At 39.9% G+C, this 26159-nt stretch overlaps 1 protein-coding gene across 1 annotated transcript in view; it reads right to left on the bottom strand.

Annotated features, from left to right (window-relative positions):
- Positions 1-26159, bottom strand: part of ZSWIM6 (zinc finger SWIM-type containing 6) — a 212658-nt gene that overhangs the window by 185744 nt on the left and 755 nt on the right. Inside the window, exon 2 of the mRNA XM_040262393.1 lies at positions 26009-26157. Coding sequence (XP_040118327.1) covers positions 26009-26157 — 149 coding nt within the window. The remainder of the gene's footprint in view (positions 1-26008; positions 26158-26159) is intronic.

The following is a 26159-nucleotide window of genomic DNA, read 5'->3' as shown; positions in this document are numbered from 1 at the left end:
TACAGAGTATTTTCCTCTGAGTGGTATGGGCTGAAAGAGGTTGGGAGCACTGCTCTGTAGCATCCAGCTCAGCACCCTGCACACAAAACAATAACTCTGGTCTCCCATCAAACCTCATGAAACAGAACTCCTCTATTTCCAAGTGTTCACTGGCAGCATTCCCTATTATAAAATCTTATAAGTGAAATGAAAACTATACCACTTTCTCACTTATTTACAACTTTTTTCTTAATTTTTGGAATGTGAATACAAAAAAATCAGTGAATGAAAGCACATATCTTTCAAATATAAGAAAATACATATTCCAGACCTATTTGCATTCATAAATATTAGATTTTATTTTGGACCATTAAACACATCATTGAATTCTAAGACAGTCAGTTGGAATTCAGAACACAGTCCCCCTCAAGGGGGAAAACTATGGTTAGCTTCATGGCTTCCATTTGTTATAAATACTACAAAACAACACTGTTTCAAATGATAGCAGTTAAATGCTAGTGTCTGGGAAAAAATTAATTCAAAAGGATGAAGAAATGCATGACTTTCTGTAGACATTCTGAGGGGATCTTCAGGATTCTTTCAAAAGCTCAAAAGGTTCAAGAGACTATTTTTAACTATACTAAAACAATCTACAACTCGAATTTTCCTTGTTAGGGACCTATCATTGTAACTACCCTTCTCTTACCAGCCATAGTTTAATCACAACCAAAACAACAAGGAAGAAAGGGAAAAGAAAGAACACTGGAAAATTAAGGAGCGAGAGACTTAAATACTAGAGGCAAAGAGGAGATGTAAAAAGGTAGAACTAAGTTTTAGGCAACATATGAAAGGGAAAAATATGAAAAGAAAAACATACAAGGTGTTCCAGGAAAAGCCGGCAGAGAAATTGAGGAATCAAACTTTCCATACCTGCCACAAGGTGGCACTAACAATGGAGGACTGCTCGGTAACTCCTCCACTAGGAAGTGGGAGGGTTAAAACTGATTCCAGGAAGTGTTCTGAACTGTTCTAGAAAAACAGTGTGGAGAGTCCTTAAAAACTGGAAATAGAACTGCCATACGACCCAGCAATCCCACTGCTGGGCATACACACCGAGGAAACCAGAATTGAAAGAGACACATGTACCCCAATGTTCATCGCGGCACTGTTTATAATAGCCAGGACATGGAGGCAACCTAGATGTCCATCAGCAGATGAATGGGTAAGAAAGCTGTGGTACATATACACAATGGAGTATTACTCAGCCATTAAAAAGAATACATTTGAATCAGTTCTAATGAGGTGGATGAAACTGGAGCCTATTATACAGAGTGAAGTAAGCCAGAAAGAAAAACACCAATAAAATATACTAATGCATATATATGGCATTTAGAAAGATGGTAACAATGACCCTATATGTGAGACAGCAAAGGTGACACAGATGTATAGAACAGTCTTTTGACCTCTGTGGGAGAAGGCGAGGGTGGGATGATTTGAGAGAATAGCAGTGAAACATGTATATTATCATACGTGAAACAGATCGCCAGTCCAGGTTCGATGCATGAGACAGGGTGCTCAGGGCTGATGCACTGGGATGACCCTGAGGGATGGGATGGGGACGGAGGTGGGTGGGGGTTTCAAGATGAGAAACACATTTACACCCATGGCTGATTCATGTCAATATATAGCAAAACCACCACAATATTGTAAAGTAAGTAGCCTCCAATTAAAATAAATTAATTTTTTAAAAAAAACTGATCCCAGAGTAAACAAATAAGAAGTCTTTTAAATGTTTAAGGTAGCATTTCTCAAACTCATGAAAAGTGAGTTCCTGGTCCAAGAAAAGATTTGCCTGGCCATCACTGAAACTATAAAAGGACAGTTTAGTTTTTATAAAGCTAAATTCATTCCATTAAGATTATCCCCTATCCTGAGATTATTTTTTGGTATTAAAATGCCTGTAAATTTTTAAAATTATATCAAAGCATTATTTTGTTTTAAAGTGTAAGTACTAGACGTGTCAATCATGGGCCTATCTCCACATATCTATGAGAGCTCTTTACCTCAGGAGACTTGATCACTCCAGACGTCATTTCTCAGGCTCCTTCTTCAGCCGGCTTTTCTCTGGGTTCAGCCTTTGGGAAGCCATGATGGAGAACGGGCGAGTAAGAGGCACCACGGAGCCAGGATGTTTCTCTCCCTCCTCCTCTATTTTAAGAAGTGTTTCCAGCAGTGGCCGCTCTTTCTTTCATGGCTCCAGCTCCTTACCAGGAGATCCCAATCTCCTCAGAGGAACTCTGGCTCCTGATCGCCCACAGCCCTACCGTTACAGACACTATTCTCTCACCCTTGCTGTTAATCTCTAGGCTGTGACACCATCCTATCCTGCTGTTTCAGCTCCTCCATCACCTGTACAACCAAGACCTTCAACTGAATTCCCATTTACCTGTATGCATACTCGGTCGCATCCGACTCTTTGAGACTATGGACTGCAGCCGGCCAGGCTCCTCTGTCCATGGAGATTTTCAGACACGAACAGTGGAATGGGTGGCCATTTCCTCCTCAAGGGGATCTTCTTGAACCAAGGATCGAACCCACATCTCCTGGATCTCCTGCACTGACAGGCAGATTCTTTACCACTGAGCCACCTCGGAAGCCCGTATCAGCTATATGTGTTTCTATATCCCCTCCCTTTTGAATCTCCCTACCACATCCCTCATCCTACAGCCCTCTAGGTCATCACAGTGAATCCGTAGTTTTTAAAACTTAAAGAGTGGTTTTCTTTTTCCTGGATGAACTCTTAACCAGTGTATTAAGCCAGTGGTTCTGCAGGTACTAACATCAGAGTTGCCTGAAGAGCTTACTGAAGCGCAGATGGTGGGCCCCAGTCAGTGCATCTGGGGTGGAGCCCGAGAACGTGCATTCTGAAGAGCCTCCCAGGTGATGCTGACACTGCTGAGCTAGGGGCCACACTCTGGAAACTTCTACAACAGACAAAGCACAAAGAACTTGTCTTTCTTAGCTTAGTTTTTTTAACACCTTTATTGAGATATACATATACCATACAATTCAGCCATTTAAAGTATACAATTCAATGGTTCTTATTATATTCACAGATATGTGCAACCATCACTGCCTTTTTTATTGGACAATAAAATCCAAAAGACACTGAAATTCAAGGAAATCCCAACCTCCTGCCTTCATATGAAAAAAACAAACCTTCACCAACAGGTTTCTAAGGAATGGTTTTTAAAAGTTAACATAATTTTAGCACTTACTTTATACCTTACCAAGAAACAAAAATCTCAATTTCAAATATCAGAAACAAGCCACTGAAGTTTTCTATGAAGATAACATTGACTTAGAATCAGATTATTGGAAATAACTTAGCCAATGAAATCTCAAACCTAGAAAATAGTTGACAGATGGTTTTTCTACCTTAGAAATTTAAGACTGAACAACAGAACTGTGTGCATAAACAGTCATGAGACCAAAGGGTCTATAGACCACTAATTGAAAAATGTGAGCCATATATGTAATTTTAAATTTTCTAGTAACCACATTAAAAAAAGTTAAAAGAAACAAGTGCAATTGGTTTTAATACACTCCATGTAATCCAAAATGCCCAAAGTATTATCATTTCAACAAATTATTAATGATATATTTTACATTCTTTTTACTGCACGAAGTCTTCAAATTCTGTTGCAGGTGTTACATTTCCCACACACTGCAATCCAGGGGAGCCACATTTCAAATGCTACCACGTCAGACAGCACGAATACAGACGAACAGAAACTGACCAGTCTCTTTTTTGGACACGTGATACTTAGCACAGTAGTGGTATTCTACTATAATGTTTTACAAATTACTTTTGAATTATATTTTTAAGAATTTAAAGCTTTAAACTCTTTACAAACATTTGTACTGATTTCAGTTACAAAACTATGTTAACATATCACTCCTGTTAACATTTCGCTCCTGCCACTTAATACTGTATTTAAAAAAAAAAAAAAGCCTCTCAAGAGAATCACATTGTAAACAGGTAAGCTACCATCACTGCTGTTTTACCTGGAGTCCCAGAGCCAGCAGTATCTCTACTCACCTTTCTCTAGCCCAAGGGACGCCCAAGCAGCCACTATGGGCCTCTACCAGTCCCAGAGCTAAAGAATTCTCATCTTCTGGGACTGTGAACAGGCAGCTTTAACCATAACTAACAACCAAATCACCAAACTGAAGTATCTGGTCCTCTGAAAGCAGAAACTGTTATAACCTCATCACTTTATTCGCAAGTTTTTATTCATATTAGACTTGTGATAAACAAAAAATATCAGTCACATTTTAATGTATTAAAACATTATTTTGATACTGAATTAAAGACAGAAAGAATAAATCAGCTGGAGATACTACCTTTAATCTTCATGATCTATATAGAATGAGACCAGACAGACAACCTATGTACAAAGTTAAAAGTTTAAGTAAACTACAAAAGAATTTTTATTTTCAATAGGAAGCCACAGTGTAACATTTACTGCCTTTAATTAAAACAACTTACTCAGCCATTGGAAAGAATACATTTGAATCAGTTCTGATGAGATGGATGAAACTGGAGCCGATTATACAGAGTGAAGTGAGCCAGAAAGAAAAACACCAATACAGTATACTAACACATATATATGGAATTTAGGAAGATGGCAATGATGACCCTGTATGCAGGACAGCAAAAAAGACACAGATGTGTATAGCGGACTTTTGGACTCAGAGGGAGAGGGAGAGGGTGTGATGATTTGGGAGAATGGCATTGAAACATGTATAATATCATGTAAGAATCGAAATGCCAGTCTATGTCTGATGCAGGATATGACACGCTTGGGGCTGACGCGCGGGGATGACCCAGAGAGATGTTGTGGGGAGGGGGGTGGGAGGGGGGTTCATGTTTGGGAACGCATGTACACCTGTGGTGGATTCATGTCAATCTATGCCAAAACCAATACAGAATTGTAAAGTAAAAATTAAAAATAAATTAATTAATTAAAAAATAAAATAAAATAAAATAAAATAAAAAAATTAAAACAACTGATGGTCAAAACAAGAGTCTAAGAATGGCATATATAACAAGACTCTGAGTACAGAGGCAGACTATAAATCATAAACATGCTTCTTTGAGAAAAGTCCCTAAACTATCCTTAATATCTGAAATTTATAGTTTGATACCAGTTTACTCTAGAATCCAGTGATGTATGCCTTTAAATAATATCCTAAAGAAATACAGGGAAACTGAAATGGTGCCTCTAATGTAAAACAATCTCTGAGCCCCTCAAAAATAATGGACTGTTCCTTCACTTATCAGAAAGTGTTTTCTCTTGCACATGAAACTCTTGCCATAAGCATAAAATACACTTGTGGGTATGTGCAAGAGACTGAGATAATTACATACCTTTGGGGCTTAAATACAACTGGTGTCACATCACACTTTAGGCACAGTTTTTCACTTCGAACTATTCACTGTGGGGAGTAATTACTCATCCTATAACTTGGTCATAAAAAGCAGGGCTATTCAATATTTCAGCAATTATATAGCATTTTAGTTAGTGTTAGCTGCTCAGCTGTGTTCTACTCTTTGTGATCCTGTGGACTCTAGCCTGGTAGGCTCCTCTGTCCATGGAATTCTCCAGGCAAGAATACTGGATGAGGCAGCCATGCCCTTCTCCAGGGACTCTTCCCAACCCAGGGATCGAACCCAGGTCTCCCGCACTACAGGCAGATTCTTTACTGTCTGAGCCACCCAGGAAGTGCCTTTTAATATGGTATATTCATAAATCAGATCATCAAAACACATACATTAAGTAACTTTAAGTGCTAAAACTATGACAAATTATGTAAGATCTGCTAAACTTTTAACTTGTGACCAGTCTACACATTAAGCCACGATTACTACAGACACATCCAGCTATACAATGAGAGTTGAACCCACATGCAATTTACTAACTCAAGGAGAGGGTATGGGGTCAGCAGGAATGAGATCAGAAGAAGGCAAATCGAATAATCCATATCTTATAAGGAAGGGTAGTGACCTGACTTTATCACTCATCTTCTATTAGTCAGTCAGGTTGCATACCCTTACAACTGCCTACTCTCCACTGAAAAAATAAAGGTCTTGGCATCTCCAGCAAGTGGATTAAGTAGCCTCCAGAAATGTTCCTTTATATAGCCTCATGGTTACACACAGGAGGGAATAGGAGAAGGGAAAGACCTGAATGTCGCCTAGAAAGACATATCTAGTCTTTCCTCACCCACTAACAGAGGTGCTTCCTAAAAGCCAAAGGAAAGAAAAATTTAAGATCTGCCCTAAGAGTTACACAGGTATTCAGGCTATAATTTAGTAGTAAGAAGAGAATGTCCCCAGTACTTCAGCAAACCATTGCATCTCTCCATCAACAGGGTTGCTAACATAACCCACCAGCACCTGAAACTGCCTACCAGGAAGAGCTGTGTGCACCTCAGCAGCCTCACACAGCTTCTATTATACTAATATTCTCTGTGAAGTATCTCCTTTATCCATCGCTCCCAAGTCTCCCACTAAAATCAATGAACTGATGAAAAAGAAAACAGTACCTCTTTCAGGCCAAACTATTAATGTCACCAAATACTGTGACTGAAATTTTTTTAAATCTCAGCAAAGAAGAAAATCATATTTATATTTAACTCAGTATAGTAACAGCTCCAAGAAGCAAGAAGATACTATGGATCAGACATACATTACTACTATCCAGGAGGAAAAAATAAAACAGCACATCCCTAAAATCATGGGACACTTTTTAAAAGCTGGATTTTGAGTGGTGTCACAGGCCAAGGAGGTCTCTGGATGGTTTCCTTTATGTACGTGCTGGCAGAGAAGCTGCCCCTAGCAAAGCTTAGAAAGAAGGTGGGACACTGAAAAAATCCCACAAGAGAAGACATCTAGCAGAGACCCACTGGGTACTCCTGGACCAGTGACTTAGCATCTCACGTCTCACTCAGTTCCTTCGGCCACAGAACGTACCAAAGTCATTCTGAGGGCTGGAGATCATGCTTGTGAAGCACAGAACTGGGGATCCAAAAGTGGAAGACAGTAAGGGCTTCAGCTACATAAAATAGCAAATGGACATCAGTTTCAAATTATAAATGATCCCCAACTCAACCCTAAACAAGATAAAAAGTTCAAGTTCTGTCCAACATCACTTTAATGGAATAGAAATAACTTCATGTGGCAGATACTTGGTACTTCTTACATGTATCATTCTAGTCTGCACCTTTTGAGTTCAACTAACATGGGAGTCAAAGACTAACATCATCAAAAAAAAAAAAAAAAGTGAGAGAAGAGCTCAAGAGTAGGCAAGAATGCACAGAGTAACAAACAGAAGAAAATGTCGCATGCACACCTACCGTGTAGCCCACAGCAACCCTCAACAGGAGCTTAGTTCAAGGCTGTGCCCTGCCTTCCACAATGGAACATGGCTGCTTGTGCAAGAGAACCGGGGAAATGACAAGAAGGGAACTAACCGACACACGTGGGCGAGTCTCCTGCCCTAACTGCACGTCCTACCATCCTCTCAAAACACTGGCTAATTTGTTTTACCAGGTAACACCTAACAAGCTGAATTTCTCAATCCTTGTCATATACACCCACATACCAATACAACTGACCTTGATAAGAGAGCTTCTCAAACTCTTCTAAGGAAGTTCCTCTAACAGGAGAACCAGTAAAAAAAGGGCCTTTAGGTAGTCTGAGAGTGGCCCAAAGAGGCCACAAGCTACATTTTCAAACTGACATATTGGGCTTCCCTGGTGGCTCAGTGGTAAAGAATCCACCAATGATCGATCCCTGGTCCGGGAGGATTTCACATGCCGCAGTGCAACCAAACCCATGAGTCACAACTATTTAGCCTGTGCTCTAGAGCCTGGGAGGCACAACTTCTGAAGCCTGAGTGCCTAGAGCCCATGCAGACAAGAGAAGCCAGCACAATGAGAACCTGTGCACTGCAACTGCAGAGGAGTCCCCACTCGCCACAGCTAGAGAAAAGCCCACACAGCAAGAAGACCCAGCACAGCCGAAAGTAAGTAAATAATAAAAATCACAAACTGCCATGTTCTTTGTGGGATGGATGTGAGACAGGCAGTGGAGAGAGCCACTGAGTAAAAGCACTGCTTTTACTTATTTCTCAAGCATAACACCACTGCCTTCATCCATTTATTCAACTAACATTTTCTGAGTCAATTATGTGCAGAAGTTTTTACGGACTGTGAATACAAAAATACACACATATAGACATACAGACATACAATCTAACGGGGAAGACAATCGAAAAACTCAGACAGAAAACCATGACTAGGGTTGCAAAGAAGAGAACTCTTTGCCAGGAGTTTTCTCTAAGCCAAGCTGTCCATTAAGGCATGAATCAGGCAAAGGAAGAGCATTTCAAACAGAAAAAAGCACACAGGAAAAGGAAGTGAAGGGTAAGCGAGAACAGTGTGCAAAAGGCAGCAGAGGGTCCAGGCTGGATGACGAGAGGCCTTGCACACCCATGAATGCCTTTGGTCCTCTGAGCAAAGGGAAACCACTGAAGGTCCTGCAGAGGGACAGGACAGGCAGCACCATCCTGGGGCAACATGCATCAGAAGAACTGATCCTTACCTGTCCAAAGTTTACAAGCTGGTCTAACACTCGTAACAAATGCATAACGTTTACTCTTACTCAGGTGTGTACACACGTAAGAGCATATACAAGAAAAAGAAAAGCTCTGTGGTACATATTCAAAGTACATAAAGGCCATTAACAGGTCTTTCACTGGACAGTTAGAAAAGAGTGTGGAGTAGGTAGGTCTTCCAGGGCACATCAGCACAGCTTCAAGGGCAACAATTTTTGAGATCGTCCCCCGCCACACAAAAAAAGAATTGAAAAAAATACACAACCAAGACACTAGTTCATAGAAAGCTCTTACAATTTCACTTGAAACTATTTTTCTCAACACTTTACTTGTAAATCTTTAAATCAAGATATTAACCAACTCTTTTCACTGATTCATTTCTCCAAAAGATGGGAACTTAGATCTTGTATATACAGTCCTATGATGAGAAACTCAGAAACGCGTCTGAACCTGAGTGTCCTTTATCTTCCATCCTCTGCTTATCCATTGCAAATATTCAGGGAAGCCTGAAAACTAAATCACAAGTGATTAGGTTAATCCATAAACTGTCCATTATCCTCAAGAATAGAACTCAACAGATCCTACTCATGCCTCTCTACACTTTCAGGAGAGTAATTCTAGAGTTCCAGTGAAGACAAAATTCATCAGTCATTGAGGTCAAAAACAAGAGAGGCACTAAGACATTAAGGCCAAGGCATACTTTGTTGAATAACATATGTTCTGCTTAGCTGTACTAGATCAGGCAAAACGATAATATAATAAAATATAAAGACATTAATCTGTGGATAGTGAATTTTGCTGTTTCAATGGTAACAAAAGTTTAAAAAAAATTTTTCCTTTCTCTGATTATAAAATCAAGATATGATGATTGCAGATTTGGGAGAAAACACAGAAAACTTGAGGAAAATAATAATAAATGAAGAAAATCAGGGGGAAACTAAGCATAAAAATAATGTATTTCCCTTCTGTGTAAATACTCAGAATTCAAGTACTTTCACACATTCCCACGTAGGTCTCTTAACAGTCTCATGAGAGAGGAGACAGAGGTACGGTTATTTTCATTTTATAAGAGCTCAAGGGAATTCAGAGCCAGTATGTGATCTGCTTAAGGTTGTACAGATAGTAAGACAAGACCCAGCAAGAGGATTCTCGTCTTCTGATGGGTCAGGCCTCTTCTCCAGCTCACAGCCATAGGATCAGCAAATTATGCAGCAGTAGTTAACTGCAAGTGCCTAAAATGAGCAGTACCTGCAAACATCGAACACAAGTAAGAAAATGTACGAAATGGAATTATAGCATTAATACAAACATATGCTAGAGCCCTACAACATCAAATAAAGACAGGAAAATTTACGTATCTTGAAGAAAAGTTATGACCAACCTAGATAGCATATTTAAAAGCAGAGACATTACTTTGCCAACAAAGGTCCATCTAGTCAAGGCTATGGTTTGTCCAGTGGTCATGTATGGATGTGAGAGTTGGACTGTGAAGAAAGCTGAGCACCAAAGAATTGATGCTTTTGAACTGTGGTGTTGGAGAAGACTCTTGAGAGTCCCTTGGACTGCAAGGACATCCAACCAGTCCATTCTGAAGGAGATCAACCCTGGGATTTCTTTGGAAGGAATGATGCTAAAGCTGAAACTCCAGTACTTTGGCCACCTCATGCAAAGAGTTGACTCGTTGGAAAAGACTCTGATGCTGGGAAGGATTGGAGGCAGGAGGAGAAGGGGACAACAGAGGATAAGATGGCTGGATGGCATCACTGACTCGATGGACGTGAGTCTGAGTGAACTCCGAGAGTTGGTGAGAGACAGGGAGGCCTGGTGTGCTGTGATTCATGGGGTCGCAAAGAGTTGGACACCACTGAGCAACTGAACTAAAGTTACTAAAAGCAGGGGAGAGGAGAATACGTATCAAACCCATGGAGATGGAAAGTCTCTTCATTAACTGCTTTTTTTGGTGAATGCCAACACCCTTATGGCAGAAAGTGAGGAAGAACTAAAGGGCCTCTTGATGAAAGTGAAAGAGGAGAGTGAAAAAGTTGGCTTAAAGCTCATGGCATCTGGTCCCATCACTTCATGGGAAATAGATGGGCAAACAGTGGAAACAGTGGCTGACTGTATTTTTCTGGGCTCCAAAATCACTGCAGATGATGACTGCAGCCATGAAATTAAAAGACCCTTACTTCTTGGAAGGAAAGTTATGACCAACCTAGATAGCATATTCAAAAGTAGAGACATTACTTTGCCAACAAAGGTCCGTCTAGTCAAGGCTATGGTTTTTCCAGTGGTCATGTATGGATGCGAGAGTTGGACTATAAAGAAGGCTGAGCGCCGAAGAATGATGCTTTTGAACTGTGGTGTTGGAGAAGACTCTTGAGAGTCCCTTGGACTGCAAGGAGATCCAACCAGTCCATTCTAAAGGAGATCAGTCCTGGGTGTTCACTGGAGGGACTGATGTTGAAGCTGAAACTCCAATACTTTGGCTACCTAATGAGAAGAGCTGACTCACTGGAAAAGACCCTGATACTGGGAAAGATAGAGGGCAGGAGGAGAAGGGGACGACAGAGGATGAGATGGCTGGTCGGCATCACCGACTCGATGGACGTGAGTTTGAGCGAGCTCGGGGAGTTGGTGATGGACAGGGAGGCCTGGCGTGTTGCAGTTCATGGGGTCGCAAAGAGTTGGACACGACTAAGCAACTGAACTGAACTGAACCCAAAAAGAAAGCATCTGTGTCCTGTCTGAGAAACAGTGAGTGGAGCCCACTGATAAAGACCACAGATAAGCCAGAGGTCTCCCTTCTGTCCCAAACAGCTCGCCGTTCCCTCCCTTCCTGTCTACACACACACTCTAGCATGTGCACACACAGAATGTAATTCTAAACTGATTTTTTAATTGTCCCCTTCTTTCTGAAAAACAAGATATATGGCTAGGGTAATCATGTATGTTATCAGCTGAACTGGAAAATGTGTCAAAGAGGTCACTGTTCCTGATTATGCTAGCCAAAGAGGCCCAAGAATGACTGGGCAAATGGGAACACGTGGTCTCTCACTATCTGGATCCCCCTTTCACAAGCCAAGCACTGGGAATACACCTTTGCTGCTCCAAAAACTGCCTGGTGTGCCCCATCTTATGCAATATTGAATCTTAAGGAAATTCTATGTCAAGAGAAAGTCATCAGCATTTTGTAGACTAGTTTAATAAACATTCCTACTGAATTAGTGAATGTCTTTTTACAATGTGTAAGATCTTGTGGGATGTTTTGAAGTTGTATGTGCTTTGCAAGTCATCTGAAGAAAGTTTTAAGAAACCAGTTAAATTTATTTTTGCCAACTTCTTTCAAAAGTGAGACATCAAATAAAAGGAAAAAGCAATCTCTTAATCATTCAAAGATATTTAAAATTCAAAGTTATTTTCTTTGGTAACCCAAAAGTACTGCTCTACACAGGAATGCCCAAATTATTTTCTGTTTGGAAGCTGGAATAATCTAATAAATAAGCTGCTTTCGGAATAGGTTTTTGGCTGATGCTATTAACAAGCTGGGAGAAAAAAGTCCCCTCAAATTAGAAAAGGAAGAAAGAAACCTTACATGGTCTTTGTAGAAATGTACTGATGATAATATATCAAGTTTTTAAAACCAACCTTCCTATCTTATGGTCCTATTCCTATTCAAAATACCTCCTAAAAGACTAATAATAACTCTGATTCAGAAAGTCAAATAGAAATTGGGGCTTGGAAATATTTCTTTTTTTTAACTAAGATAATTTCATATAGGTACACACAAAATACTGGCATATAATCTAAGCTTACCATTCCTTCAAGGGACATTTCAATGCCTACTATGCATACACAGCACTGGCACTGTTAAACAGTTAGCTGTCCTGGATTTAAAATTTGCCAGTTTTTTTTTAACTCAAGCAGATTTATCTTTCAACTCTAAAAGGGGACTTTGTATTTAAATACTCTATAATTCTCACCCCAAAAAAACATGACTAGAAATATTTATTAAACAATAGCAAACTCAAAATGCTCCTGTAACAATATATGGCAGAGTACATTTGTTAGCACTTCATGTTCTTTGATAGCCTAACTAGTACCCCCCCCTCTATAAAAGATGCTTAGAGATCTATAATTCTACACACAGTAATTTCTCATAAGAAACTATCCCTCGTTTTTTCCAACTTTTACATTAAAGCTGAGTCCCACAGTTGTGTTCTGAAGTCTGGAAAAGATCCTGAATCAGACAAGCCAGTGTCAGTCTCCATAATAACCCCTTCGAGAATGTTAGAAGATCTACCTACTCTCACTCAAAGAACATCTATAGCATATACCTATACCTATAACATATACCTAAATATATGTGTGTGTATATATATACACACATATATATATGAACTTGATTTACTATTACATCTTTTTTAAAATAGTACGACAGTTCTGGATTTCCTGGGTAAGGCTTATTAAAGTCAAGACACAGAATCTTGAAAGTTAAGTCACAGAATTTTCTAGGTTTACTAATAAATAAGACTTCTTGAGAGAGCCGGATTCAAAGCTCAATTCTAAATGATAAAAATGCAAATCAAAAATAAAGAGAAAACGAGTTACTCCACAACTGTAAAGAGAAGAACCTCAAGGAGTAAATTTTAAAAAGTAGCCTTTTAGAGATGCAATAGCCAATCCATCCATAAAACCACTGTAAGACAGCCATTATACACTGCACATATTACATTCTGAATAAAGTTTTTAACAGGAAGAATATGGGAGGGAGGGGGGAGAAGTAAGTAAAAAATACATTTTTTATAACATTACATAAGCAGACCAGTGCTTATGCCAGAAAACAGAGGAGGAAAGGGACCCTCTATATTTGAACATGGCTTCTTGAATTTTTCGTGCCTCTCTGGCCTTAACCCATCGCCACATAAATCATCTTTATCACCACTCCTTCCCAAAACCCCAACACGCACGCACGCACGCACACAAACAGGCATGAACACACAACACATACACAAAGAATTTTTAAAAATACAAACCATATTCTTTTATTCAAAAAATAAAATTCATATGAGTACAGAAACTCTGATGTCTCAAGATTTATCAAAATCAAAAGACAAAGCCACTGCTGAGCTATGCTGTGGTGGTCTTTGGTTGCTTAGTTGTATCTGACACTCTTTGACTCCATGTACGGTAGCCCTTCAGGCTCCTCTGTCTATGGGATTTCCCAGACAAAAATACTGAAGTCGGCTGCCATCTCCTTCTCCAGGGGATCTTTCCAAATCAGGCATCAAACCGGGGTCTCCAGCACTGCAGGTGGATTCCTTACTGACAGAGCCACCATCATGCAAATTCAGACCTGATACATCGCACTCAATTTTGAATCAACTCAGTCACTGGCTCCTAGAGCACCAATTTCTTTCAGACACACCTAAAATCATAAACTCTGAAAACGAACTAAGGAAGACAGATGAGCATGAGACATGGATGAAACTTAAATTACTGTTGAAATAGAGTTTTTTAAGTCTATTTTAAAATTAAAAATTTCCACAAATTGTTAAAATAGTTTCAAAAAAAAATTTCCCCACTGCAATAGCTCTCATTGAAAGCAAAAACGCGACACTATCCAATACTTTGGAATTTCCTGCTGTTTAATCAAACAGCTTAGACAAAATGCCTTTTTAATAAACTGCTAAGAGGGATCCACAAAAACTGCAAAGAAACTGCTCTGACAAGTTCCAATAAAGAACGTCATTTGCGCACTCTGCTTGTAAGACTTTTAACAGCTCTAGTTAAACTACCGTCTGGGCTTTGGTTTTAATCAAGCTTATTAGTTAAACTGGAGCTGACATCATTTACATGACTCACCTAAATAAAATCTAAATTACATTAAGGATCTATAAGATAATCACTTACCTACGACCATCCAGTAGATTAGTGTTCTAAGCATTGTATTAAATTATAAATCAGTTCAGTTCAGTCGCTCAGTCATGTCCGACTCTTTGCGACCCCATGAATCGCAGCGCTCCAAGCCTCCCTGTCCATCACCATCTCCCGGAGTTCACTCAGACTCACGTCCATTGAGTCCGTGATATGTACATATAAATGTGTGCATATATACATGCACACACACACCCCCCTATCTATAGACACATACACAGATGGATCAACGGATCTATCGCCAATCCACTTTTGGAAAATACACCTACCATAACCTCTTACTGCAGAAAGACATCATGTGATGTAACTACTACACTGTGATACAGTTCAACTGTACTCGGTACTGTATCCCCAAGACATTCTGATTATATCCCCTAATGAAAATTTTTTTCACTCAAAGTAGCAAGTCATCTTTTACTAAATCTCTCACCTTAAGGTTTATTTCAAAACAGTCAATTCAGCAAAATTCATCCAATAAACTACCTTAAAGACAAAGTGAAGAAAATACCCATTTGATTCTATTTCTAGCTATTTTGGTCAATTACTTAGTTACCTTCAGAAGGGCATCAGATCAATGCACTAAATGTTACCCTGCCATCCAACAGATCTAAGTACATTATACCAGGAGTCACTGAATAAGTGAGTAATCATCACCCTATTTCTACTCATATTCAGTGCAGTCCACAGTACACTGAAAATCACCCCTAACATAACCTCAAGTTTTCTATGTACCACTATGGAAAATATACTCCTCTTCCTACCAAAGTCCCCTCCAAAGATACAGGTTCACACTGTGGTATTCTTTGTACTTCTTTCCAAAATTATACAAAAACAAATACAACGTATTTTTCATTTTGAATACAATTGATAATCAAATAAATTTTAAATGCACATTTACATACAAAAGTTAAGACTCGGTTTGCAAATATAATCCACATGATACTGGCTCTAGGGTATATAGAATCTATTGATACTGGTATTTCAATCAAAACCCACCTACACTTCCTACTAGAATAAATAGTAAGCTTTTTTATTTGCTACACGTTCTTACAGCATTAACCAAACCTAAACACACACAACTGTGTCAGCAGAGAATACTGACAACTGTAGAAAAAACAGTACATGTGTTTTTTTTTCAGTGTCTGATGACACCTATAATTATATAAACCAATTCAGACTCTAGAACTTCAACAGGAATGGCAATTTTAAAGATGCCCAAGGCATTTTAAGTTAGGCAAATTTCATACCTCTTGGTGACACCACAAAACCGTTAATTATTGGGCAAGACATATGTCTGACCTGATAAGGCAATTCTTAAATCTTTCTTCTATCTAAAGTAATTATCACAGTATTATTGACTACCGTCCAAAATCAATCTTAAAAAACATGCATGTCCCATTTCAAAAAGGTAGAGGTAAGTAGAATAGCACAGCATAGGACAGATATGAAAACTGGTTCAGTTTGATAACTGAAAAGCTGAGTTTCTGACGTTTGTTAAGCAGTCCCACAATCTGCTGGCCCTATGCCACCATGGCCCAGTGCCAGCCTGATGTAGGGTCAGGCTAAAAATAGCAGCCAAGTAGCTGGAACACATAGGTCCTTGTGACCTCAATTTTTATTTCCCTAAATCAAGGGAGGTTGAAGGGGAGAGGACAACAGCTGGCAAAGAAAGGAATGGAATACAGTCTCTTGGTTGATATGTACCACCTCTTTGGATTTCTTGTCTTTTTCCCTACCATGCTCTCCTATTCCTCACTCCCTGACTCCATTTCCCATGCCCAACAAAGAGAACAAGGATGGGCAACAGGGAAGGAGGAAAACGAAGAAAGAAACTGGAACTCTGAGGCAGGCTGAGTGCAGAGGTTCCCCTATCTCCTACCCTCAAGTCTCACCTCATCATCACAAAGCAGCCATTGGTCATTCCTGTCCTCAGCTTTTTACCATGGTGATAGCACCTCACTCCAGTATTCTTGCCTGGTAAATCCCATGGACTGAAAAGCCTGGTAGGCTACAGTCCATGGGGTCACAAAGAGTCAGACATGACTGAGCGACCTCACTTTCACTTTTCATTTTCATGCACTGGAGAAGGAAATGGCAATACACTCCAGTGTTCTTGCCTGGAGAATCCCAGGGACGGGGGAGCCTGGTGGGCTGTCGTCAATGGGGTCACAGAGTCGGACACGACTGAAGTGACTTAGCAGCAGCAGAGAAAAGATAAGACAAAAACTACACAGGTGATAATTATGGGAAAGAAGGAAGAAAGAATGAGAATATGGTATCTGCAGTTCAAAATCCTAAATGTTAAAGGAAGCTTGAAGAATGCTTTAAAAAAAAAAAAAAGTCTAGGACTTCTCTCAAAGTCTGGTGGTTGGGCCTCAGCGATTTCACTGCTGAGGGCCTGGTTTAAATCTCGCTGCATGGTCCAAGAAATAAAAAATTTAAATTAAAAAATAAACTCGTAAAGAAATAAGGTAAACTTATTTTTTTTTAAAAAGTCTTCTCTCACATACATCTGACTACAAACATGATATTTGCATTTTAGGTATTTATTTTATTTAGAAAAACCATAACCATCTTCTTCGTAGAAATAAGTTAATAAGCTGTAGCAGGAACAAAGGCTCAACATAACCAGTCTACAGCACTGCCTTCAACTTCTGCTAGCCTTTACCAATCAACAGCGATACCAGAAGAGGCTCCAGGCTTTGCCCTTTACACTGATATAATAAAATACCTATATAAAATGCTAATCACAGCAAATACTTAACAGCTATAAAGTGGCACATATAGCATTCTAAATTGTATTAATGTAATTAAAAGAACTTAAATCTTGCTTCTGTGGATTCATTCAACGTACTATCTTCTTATGCAGTTTCTGTATAATACCTTGTAACATTAGAGATCTGACATCAATTAACAATGAAAAATGCTTTAACAGACAGACTGTTAAATATGGTAGGACCAGGTAGTGAGTCACTTGAATTTTAAGCACATTAATTCACTACATAAGCTTTCAATTTATCTGATCAGCTTTTTCAGTTAAATGTACTGACAGGTTATCCTGCATCCTTCCAATTAACATCTTTTCAATTTTCAAAGAAAATTAAATCTTTTTATTAGCACAAGAAATAGTATAATTTTTAATCATAACATTCAAAAAGTTATAAAAGATACATCTATATGTGGCATATATATTGCAATTAGATCCTAGATGGAAGATATTCCTTCTTCAAAAGTTAGAGAAGTGTCTGGTGAGTGATAGTCAAAACCACCCCACACAACCATCTTCCAAAGCTGAAATTAATTCACAAAAGGCCTTTTTAAAATGTAGTTTTTCAAATCTTAAAATCACATTTTAAAAATACATGTTAAAAATCATAGCTCTGATCACAACTTAAAATTCTGGCTACGGTGAAAAATCACTCTAGAAAGTAGCAAGAGATTATTATAAACATAAAGATGAAGTTTCTAGAATAGCTAATGATGATGCATCACGAGTAACATTACTCAGAGGGTGAGCGTACCGGCCAGAGAGGCTGTGTCTGGCTCCATAACTTACCAGCCCATATGACCCTGGGCAAAAGTCACTTGCACTTTTTTTCCTATGCTTCAGTTTTCTCATCTATAAAATGAGAATAATAAAAGTACCTAACTCCACAGGGCTAAGAAACATAACATACTTGGAACAGTAACTGGCACATGGTTAAATGTGCTGAAAGTGACTGCTATTATTATTATTATTATTATTATTACTATTAGTAAATGTTACAGGAATATTAAGAGGCTCAACATAAACGATATGCAGTTAAATAAAGAAAAGCCCCAAATCACACAAGAGATGTTAATAAAGTTTTGAGGCCACATCAATTACATGAAAGAAGTGCATCTAGGGGTTATGTATACAGTACTATTTACTGATGATGAGGGTGGAGTACCACTGACAGACACTGAAAAATGCTCAAAAACAGGCCAAACACAGTCTCTATGTTTTCATAAACATATTAAATTCAGAGCAAATTTCCTACAAGGTACTGACATCTATTGTTCTGTGTATTTTCAACTTTCAGTAAATTCTGTATTACAAGGAGGTATGCATACAATGATGTAGATTCACACCAACTGTAATATAGTTTCATACAGTCAGCAATCATAATAACCAACTTTTCCTGAATTTTAATCCATCATAGAACATCTCTACAATGTCTACAAATGTTTTACCCAAGCATGCACTAAACAAGCTAGAATCACTGCTTAACTGAAGCCATTAGAATCTGGTCTGAAACTAAAATGCTATCTAGGAAAAAAATACTTTTATAACACTAAATGAAATGTTAACCAAATAATCTCTCTAACATCAAAGACAATTTACATTCAAGATATGCTTGTCCTAATTTTGAAGATTTTCTGAAATTTACCAAATGTTCCCAGCAAATTAAGAGGCAGTCTGTGAGTAGAAAAACAGAGATTCCATGTTTAACTTTGCAATTTACTATACCTATCAGGACAAATTACTCAACGTGTCTGTGCCGTGGTTTTCTCATCAGCAAAACGGAAGAGGCCGGAATTGATCTCTACAAATCTCCAGACCTCTACAGGTGTATAATAACTATCACACAACAGTTTTGTATAAAAACAGCATCTCACCTGTTGGTATATTTAAGAAGAAACAGAAGAATGCACCTGTACACAGGGGTCACTGAAATATGCTTGGGGCAACGATACTCAAATGACACCTACTTTCATTTGTCTCTCTCACTTGGGAACATCAAATTAGCTATAAACACATAAATATATTCGTTTATTGCAAAGAGTCAGACACGACTTAGCAACTGAACAATAACAAAATAAATACTTGTAATATATGCTGACAGAAAACTAGTTAACACTTAAGAATTCAGTTAGCATACCCTTAGCAACAGAGTTCACTTACTACCAGCTGAAAGTCAACATTTAATCCAAAATGAAAAGCAGATTTTGCACTGCATTCTCTCCAAAACTTGTTTCGGCCACCTTTTCTAGATCAAAAAAATTAAGGAAGCATCCTATTTTTAAAGAACTGAAAACTATGTGCAAAGCATATTCTCAGCGGAACACCCGGCACTGAAAGCAGAAAGTGGAAAGATATTCGGATCTTTTCAAACAAATCTAACTAATACCCTTTATTTTTGAGACTCTGGCTAGGATTGAGAAACAAGAGTCTCTTCTCATGGGACAAAACTATGTAACATATTTCTCCAAATTATCATTCGTTACTGATTTCTCAGCAGGAGATGAGTCTTTCTACTCACTTAGAGGAAGAAATGGCTCATGTTTTCTAGTTTACAATAATGTTCAAATATTTACATATATCAAAAATTAATAAACCAAGAAAATTAAATTAGGTTTTTGTTGGGAAAAAGCACCATTCTTCAAACTATGTGATAGTAATTTGAAAGGTAACTAAACATGGTTTTATGGGCTCTATGTAATTTACTACCATTTAAAAAATAGTTTCCTATAACCTGATTTGTTCATAGAAGTTTATACTTACCTATAATCTGACTTCTTTTGTAGGATATTTGTTCTCTTAAATATATAACAGTTGAAAGTCAACAGCAGATCAAGTTTAATGATTGCCCCTATAAAAATTTCTAACACAACATGAGTTTATTTTATCATACACATAGGTAAGTTTCTTAAAATAAAGGTACCAAATTCACTTTCCATCACTGAAGAAAAGTGATTTTCTAACACAAAAATATAAAACACAGCACAAACCCATTTGTATAATTTTTAAAAGGGACAACTTTCTTTAAAAAAAAGCATCAGTCATTCCCTCAAGGCCATCCTGTTCACTAAAGATATTACTAGTTGAAATCATGCATTCTTAAGTAAACTCTTAATATGATTTTGAGTAGAGAAGACATGCTAGCTTGTTATTTTTCCAGATGAAACATTTAAAGTTTGAATTGATAGTTATTGACTACCCATTGTGAAAAGAAAAGAAGCCAATGATAAAGGAAAACGGATAAACATCTTAACAACTGGCCAGGACATACCTAAAGACAATACTGACTTCGACTGCTCAATTAATTGCAATAATTGTTCTATTAAAGGAGCTGTTCCAAAAAATCCTGATGTTTTTAAAAGGAAAGGTATCCAAGTTTCGCATCTGAAGAAAGGATGAAATTCAATGCACAGTTGAAATAAAATAAGAGAAATGGTCTATTCCTCAATTCCAGGGTGTACTCAGAACGGGGAGGGGGGAGATGGCAAGAAATTAAAGACTGCAGCAAGGGTAGAAGTATTTACTTAATTCAAATCCGCAGTTCCCACCTTCTAGTACTGTTGAAATTTTCTGGCTACAAAAAGTACTCTGTCTTCTGAATGAACACTTCAGATTTCTTCATTAGACCAGTACTAACCATCAGAGAACTAAGTATGACAAAAATTCAAAGCTTTTCTTCACTTAAAATTGAAAACTGAAACTCCCTCAGACCAATGCTGAGCACATGAGATGCTCAAATACTTTCAAAAAATCAATTATAAGCAAATGAAACAACTCAGAGAGGAAGACAATAAAAGAAAATACATATATGCACTAGTTTCAAAAGTTCTTTTGTGTAATTCTTCATTAACCAAAAGACTTAACAAGTATAGGCTCTGATTCAAATTTGTTCTATATCATTAAACTTGGAAATACATTCAATAAGCTATATCATCATCAATAAACAAAACACCTATCTCTGAAAGTGCATTCAGAATTGCACCTTTATACAATAATCTCTGGTCTGTAAAGAAAATAAAAATACTCAAAGGCCAACTAATTAGCCTCAAGTAAGTCAGCTGATTAAAATTTTAACCATCCTAAATCTAGTATCTAATAGTAATCCCCTTTTACTGCCTTGCTACTCCCTAAATCATGAAATTTAAATAACAAATCTGAAAAGACCATTAGAATGCTTACCAGTGTTAACATAACTTTTCTCCCAAAAGTAACCAGCAAAAAAAAAAAAAAAAAATTCCTTTTAAAACTCAGCTCCTTCCTTCTACAACAGACTAGTTTCTAGTTTTGTTTAGACATTCTTTGCTTTTAAATGATTGTTCAGTCACAAATAAGGAAATGGTGTTTCAAAACAAAAAAAGAAAACTAAGTATACATCAGGTCTTCAGAAAGGAGACACACATACAAACACCTAATCCAAAACAAAAAATATGCATTCATTAAAAACACAAGGATAATTTTTCTAAGATTTACTACAAAAACATATGCTTCTAATTTTAAGAAAAATCCAACCGTAAGTTAATACAATGAAAAGTAAAATTCTCCCCCCAAACTGCCCATTCATCTCCAAAGATAATCACTATTCAACGGTTGCTTGTGTAGCCTTTCCAGACATCTTTATAACACCAATATGCAAGTCTGTCTTTGTTTTCAACAGAAACTGCAGCATACTATATGAACAGTTGATTTGCTTTCAAATGAAACATGTTGGTCGCCCTTACATGTCAGTATATAAAAATTTACTTTGTTTTTTCATGGTTGCATAGTATTCCACTGAGTACTTCTTAACTAGTTCCCCTCTGATAGAAATTTAGATTGAGTCCAGCTTTTCAATTACAAACCATACTGCAAGGATCATTACCCACCATACTGAATATCTCTGCGCACTGATATCAATAAATCTATAGAATAAATTCCTAGAGATGACACAAAAAGACTGTGCCCAGCATCAGGAGAGGCAGCATCCCATTCTCCCAACTCCTCAATCAATTCTGGGTAATATCTACCCGTGAGTCAGTGTGGTAGATGAAAACAGCTTTCCATTTTTGTCTCCTGTATTGAAGATGAATACATTTATTAATAATCTGCATTTCTTTGTGAAATGTCTATTTTTCCTACCAAGCTCTTCATCTTTTTCCCCAAATTTCAGGAATTATCTGCTAGCCTTTGATCAAACATGTTACAAACAACTACACCAGTTAGTTGCTTCACTTGGTCCATCATGTTTTCAGTCCTACAGAAACTTTGAGATTTTTTAAAATCAAGTAACTTGTATCTGTCTTTTCCTTTACATTTCAAGTTTCATACCCCATTAGGGACACTCTTTTCCAGGCTTCCCTTGTAGCTCAGTCGATAAAGAATCTGCCTGCAATGCAGGAGACTTGGGTTCGATCCCTGGGTTGGGAAGATCCCCTGGAGAAGCAAATGACAACCCACTCCAGTATCCTTGCCTGGAAAATCTCATGGCAGACGAGCCTGGTAGGCTGCAATCCATGGGGTCGCAGAGTTGGGCACAACTGAGCAACTAACTCACTTTTCAGGCAAAAATTTTGCTTTAAAGTACTGTCAATTATATTTACATTCAAGCACCTTCAGCATTAGCTCCCTTCCAATATATCATTAGTTAACAATAATAAGCCAACAATGCTTTCTCTAAAACTTCCCATAATCAACTGATGAACAGCTCTGCACTAATTAAATACTGCTTACAACTACTACTCAAATATTTAATTTTTTTCCTTTAAACTTCTTAAAATCTAGGGGTTGAAAAATAACCAAGAAAAGTATGTTTAAATACTGGGACGTCCCAATTCTCTGCCCCTCAATTCTTAAGTAATCTTCAACATTGTAAGTGCAAAATAAAGTCCAGCAACTAGACTGTCTGTATTGTAGTTATAATTTAGTCATCTCTACAAAAGTCAATGAATACTTCCTGTACAAACAAACTTGTAATTTTGCAATACCAGAAAACTGCTTATGATGCTATCAACACATATTCTGTTCTTTTCCATTTCAGGTTATGAAGCGAAAAAGACTTCTACCTCAAATCACAAAATTATAAAATAAGCTTCATGTTAGTTCCAATTCAAACCACCACTTAGAGCTAAATTAGATGGTTAACCTAGCCACTCTCTCTGTTCTTCATCAAGGGAAAAAAAAAAATCCTGGTCATAAGTTTTCTATCTCACAGTGCCAGCTGCCAGGCATTTAACAGCCTTCCATCTCTACACCGACTGGCACAACAAGTAATACAACTTGGAAGTTAAGGAAATTGGCAGAACACAGAGGGGAAAAAAGAATTTTTTCCACCATTTGTACAGCACTTGTTTAGCACGTAAGTAAGTGTTTCCAAAGGGGTGGTCAACTCTTCAAGCTATGAGAAGCATCATCCTGCTTCACATCAACCACTGCCAACTCCATTCAGTGGCCTCCTTCCCCTCTGGGGACTATTCAGAAAGTTACTATTTTCTTTTACAACTCACCCAGGCCTCTTCACCAATGAAAGCAGGCAAGGCCCACGCTGTGTGTCTGTCTCCTAGAGAAGATTGCATCTTTTATTTATCGTCCCTTGGCTTTATTTTCACAGTGAATTCCTGGCTTAAATGCAATCAGCCAAGAAACCCTCCCTGTGCGCTCTCCTGTCATTCCTCATTGCTTGCAAGCAGAGTCAAGCACAGAAGGGGGAAAAAAAAACTCAGCATTGCCAGCCAAGCCATAAAAACTCACAAACTAGTTTGTTATACTGAGATACCATGGATGTGCTTCAATCCATTTCAACCAGGCAGGAAACAAGGGGAGGAGGGGTATAACTTGAAAGAATGTTAAATGTTTTTGGTTTTTTTTTAAAGGATAGATGGATAGCCTCAGAAGTTAAACCCCCCTCCAGACATAAGGAAAGGGTGTCTAACCTAGAAAAAGCAACACTGGGGATGGCCTTTAGAAATAAATGACCATGCAGAAAAATCACGTTCCCAGATTGCATTAGAATTCAAATTAACCAGACAGGATTAAAACAAATCTTAATTCTCTCTTGGGGCCCCACCCAGACCCCTACCCGACTCCCAAAGAGAAGGATAAAAGGAACTGACTACGGAAAGAGAAGATTAAATTAAAAATCAGAGACAGTGATGCTGCCAAATCTCTCCCCATTCATTAGGAACCGCGTTCACCACCACAATTTAACTAGACAGCACTATAAGAGGAGGGTAGAAAAATACGCCCGTTTTGCAATCAGGAGAAAAATACGAGGAAAGGGGGAGTTTCACTACAGCATTGTTCTTTTCCGTCTAGCTCAAACATCCCCAGCACTACAGCTAGATAGGGAAAAAAAAAAAAAATCTGACCAGAAAGACACATTGGAAGGTGGGGGGAGCGGGGAACACAGAGAAAGCTTTTAAAACTCGGTATCTGAGAAAACTCTCATGGTCTGTCAGAGAAAGAAGGGCTGTGCAGCTTTAAGTCCTTCTCTCGCCTTTGTCAAATATCTTCTACTTTACAAGCCCTGAAAAGAAATAAAGAGACTCTTTTGTTTGGTTTCCCTTTTTCGGAGGGTGACAGAAAACTGAAAGGGGCACAAATAAGCCTGAAAAAGAGAACAAAGTGCGGGGTCGTGCCCGACTGCCAGGCGGCCGCGCCGGGAGGGACGCGGGAGCCGACGCCAAGCCTCTCTGCCTCGCGCCCCGGCCGCCGCCGGCCGCAGCTCCCCGCGGCTCGCACGGAGCCCGACCCGGCCCCCTCCCCGGTGCAAACCGAACTCCGCCGGCGGGAGCCCCGGGCACGCCGCGGTCCCCCGGTAAGGGGAAGAGCCAGCTGCCACGGGCCCGGCTCGCACCCTTTGATTCGCGGGCGTCCTCGGGAGGAGAGGTCCCTCAGGAAAAGGGTCCAGCCTGACGCCCGCGCAGCCCGAGACGGAGAGGCGCGGAGGGAAGGACATTTAAATCCCGGGGCGGCCGGCGGAGCTCGCCCGGGCCAGCCCAGACGCCGCAGCGACTCTCCCGGCCCCCCGGAACGCCGCGGCCGCCAGCCCGTCGAAGCCCTGAGAGGAGCGGCCGCCGAGTGGCATTAAAATGTATTTCCCTCCCCTCAAATGGAGGGGGCGGGGAGGGGGGGTGCAGCGGAGAAAGCCCGGGGAGTGACAGACAAGGGGAGAGACGAGGCAGAGCGCAGAGCGCGGCCCGGCCGCCGGCTCGGCCCCGGCCGGCATTGTCTGTGCGGCCCGCGCCCCCTCCCCCGCCCCGCACGGCCCCACCACAGACACCCTCCGCCGGAGCCCGGCCGGCCGCCCGCGCCTTTGTCCACATTCACCCCCCAAAACGGGTCAGCAGCTCTCCAGGACGTGCTCCCCAGGAGAAGGGCGGGGAACGGAGCGGGCCGGGGGCACCCGACACCCACCCGGCGGACCCCGCGGAGGGGCGCGTCCTGCTGATTCATTTCCCACTCGCGCTGGCCCGTCCGGGGAGACAGGGGGCGGGGAGGGGCGGAGAGGAAATGGGCGCTTCGCTCAGAAGGACTGTCCCGGCCAGTGAGGGCATCGGGCGGGGTGCGGGCGCGCGCTGCGCTGAGGGGCTGCCCAGAGGGGAGGGGGCGGGCGTCCCCCCCCCCCAGGGACTGACGGACGGAGAGACGACCCCGCGACTGCCCCGTGACTCACCGACTTGCAGGACGTTGTCTACGCAGCCGCTCTCCAACAGCGCGATGCCCCGGCGGAAGGGCAGCCGTGTCTCATCGCCGCCGTCCGCCGGCCCGGCGGCCCCCACCGACGGGGCCCCGGCCCCGGAGGCGGCGGCAGCGGCGGCGGCGGC

This window comes from Oryx dammah, unplaced genomic scaffold, assembly GCF_014754425.2.
Source record: "Oryx dammah isolate SB20612 unplaced genomic scaffold, SCBI_Odam_1.1 HiC_scaffold_20, whole genome shotgun sequence".
Classification (NCBI taxonomy): Eukaryota; Metazoa; Chordata; class Mammalia; order Artiodactyla; family Bovidae; genus Oryx; species Oryx dammah.
Note: the sequence above shows the minus strand (reverse complement) of the source record. Positions and strands in the feature narration are given on the sequence as shown.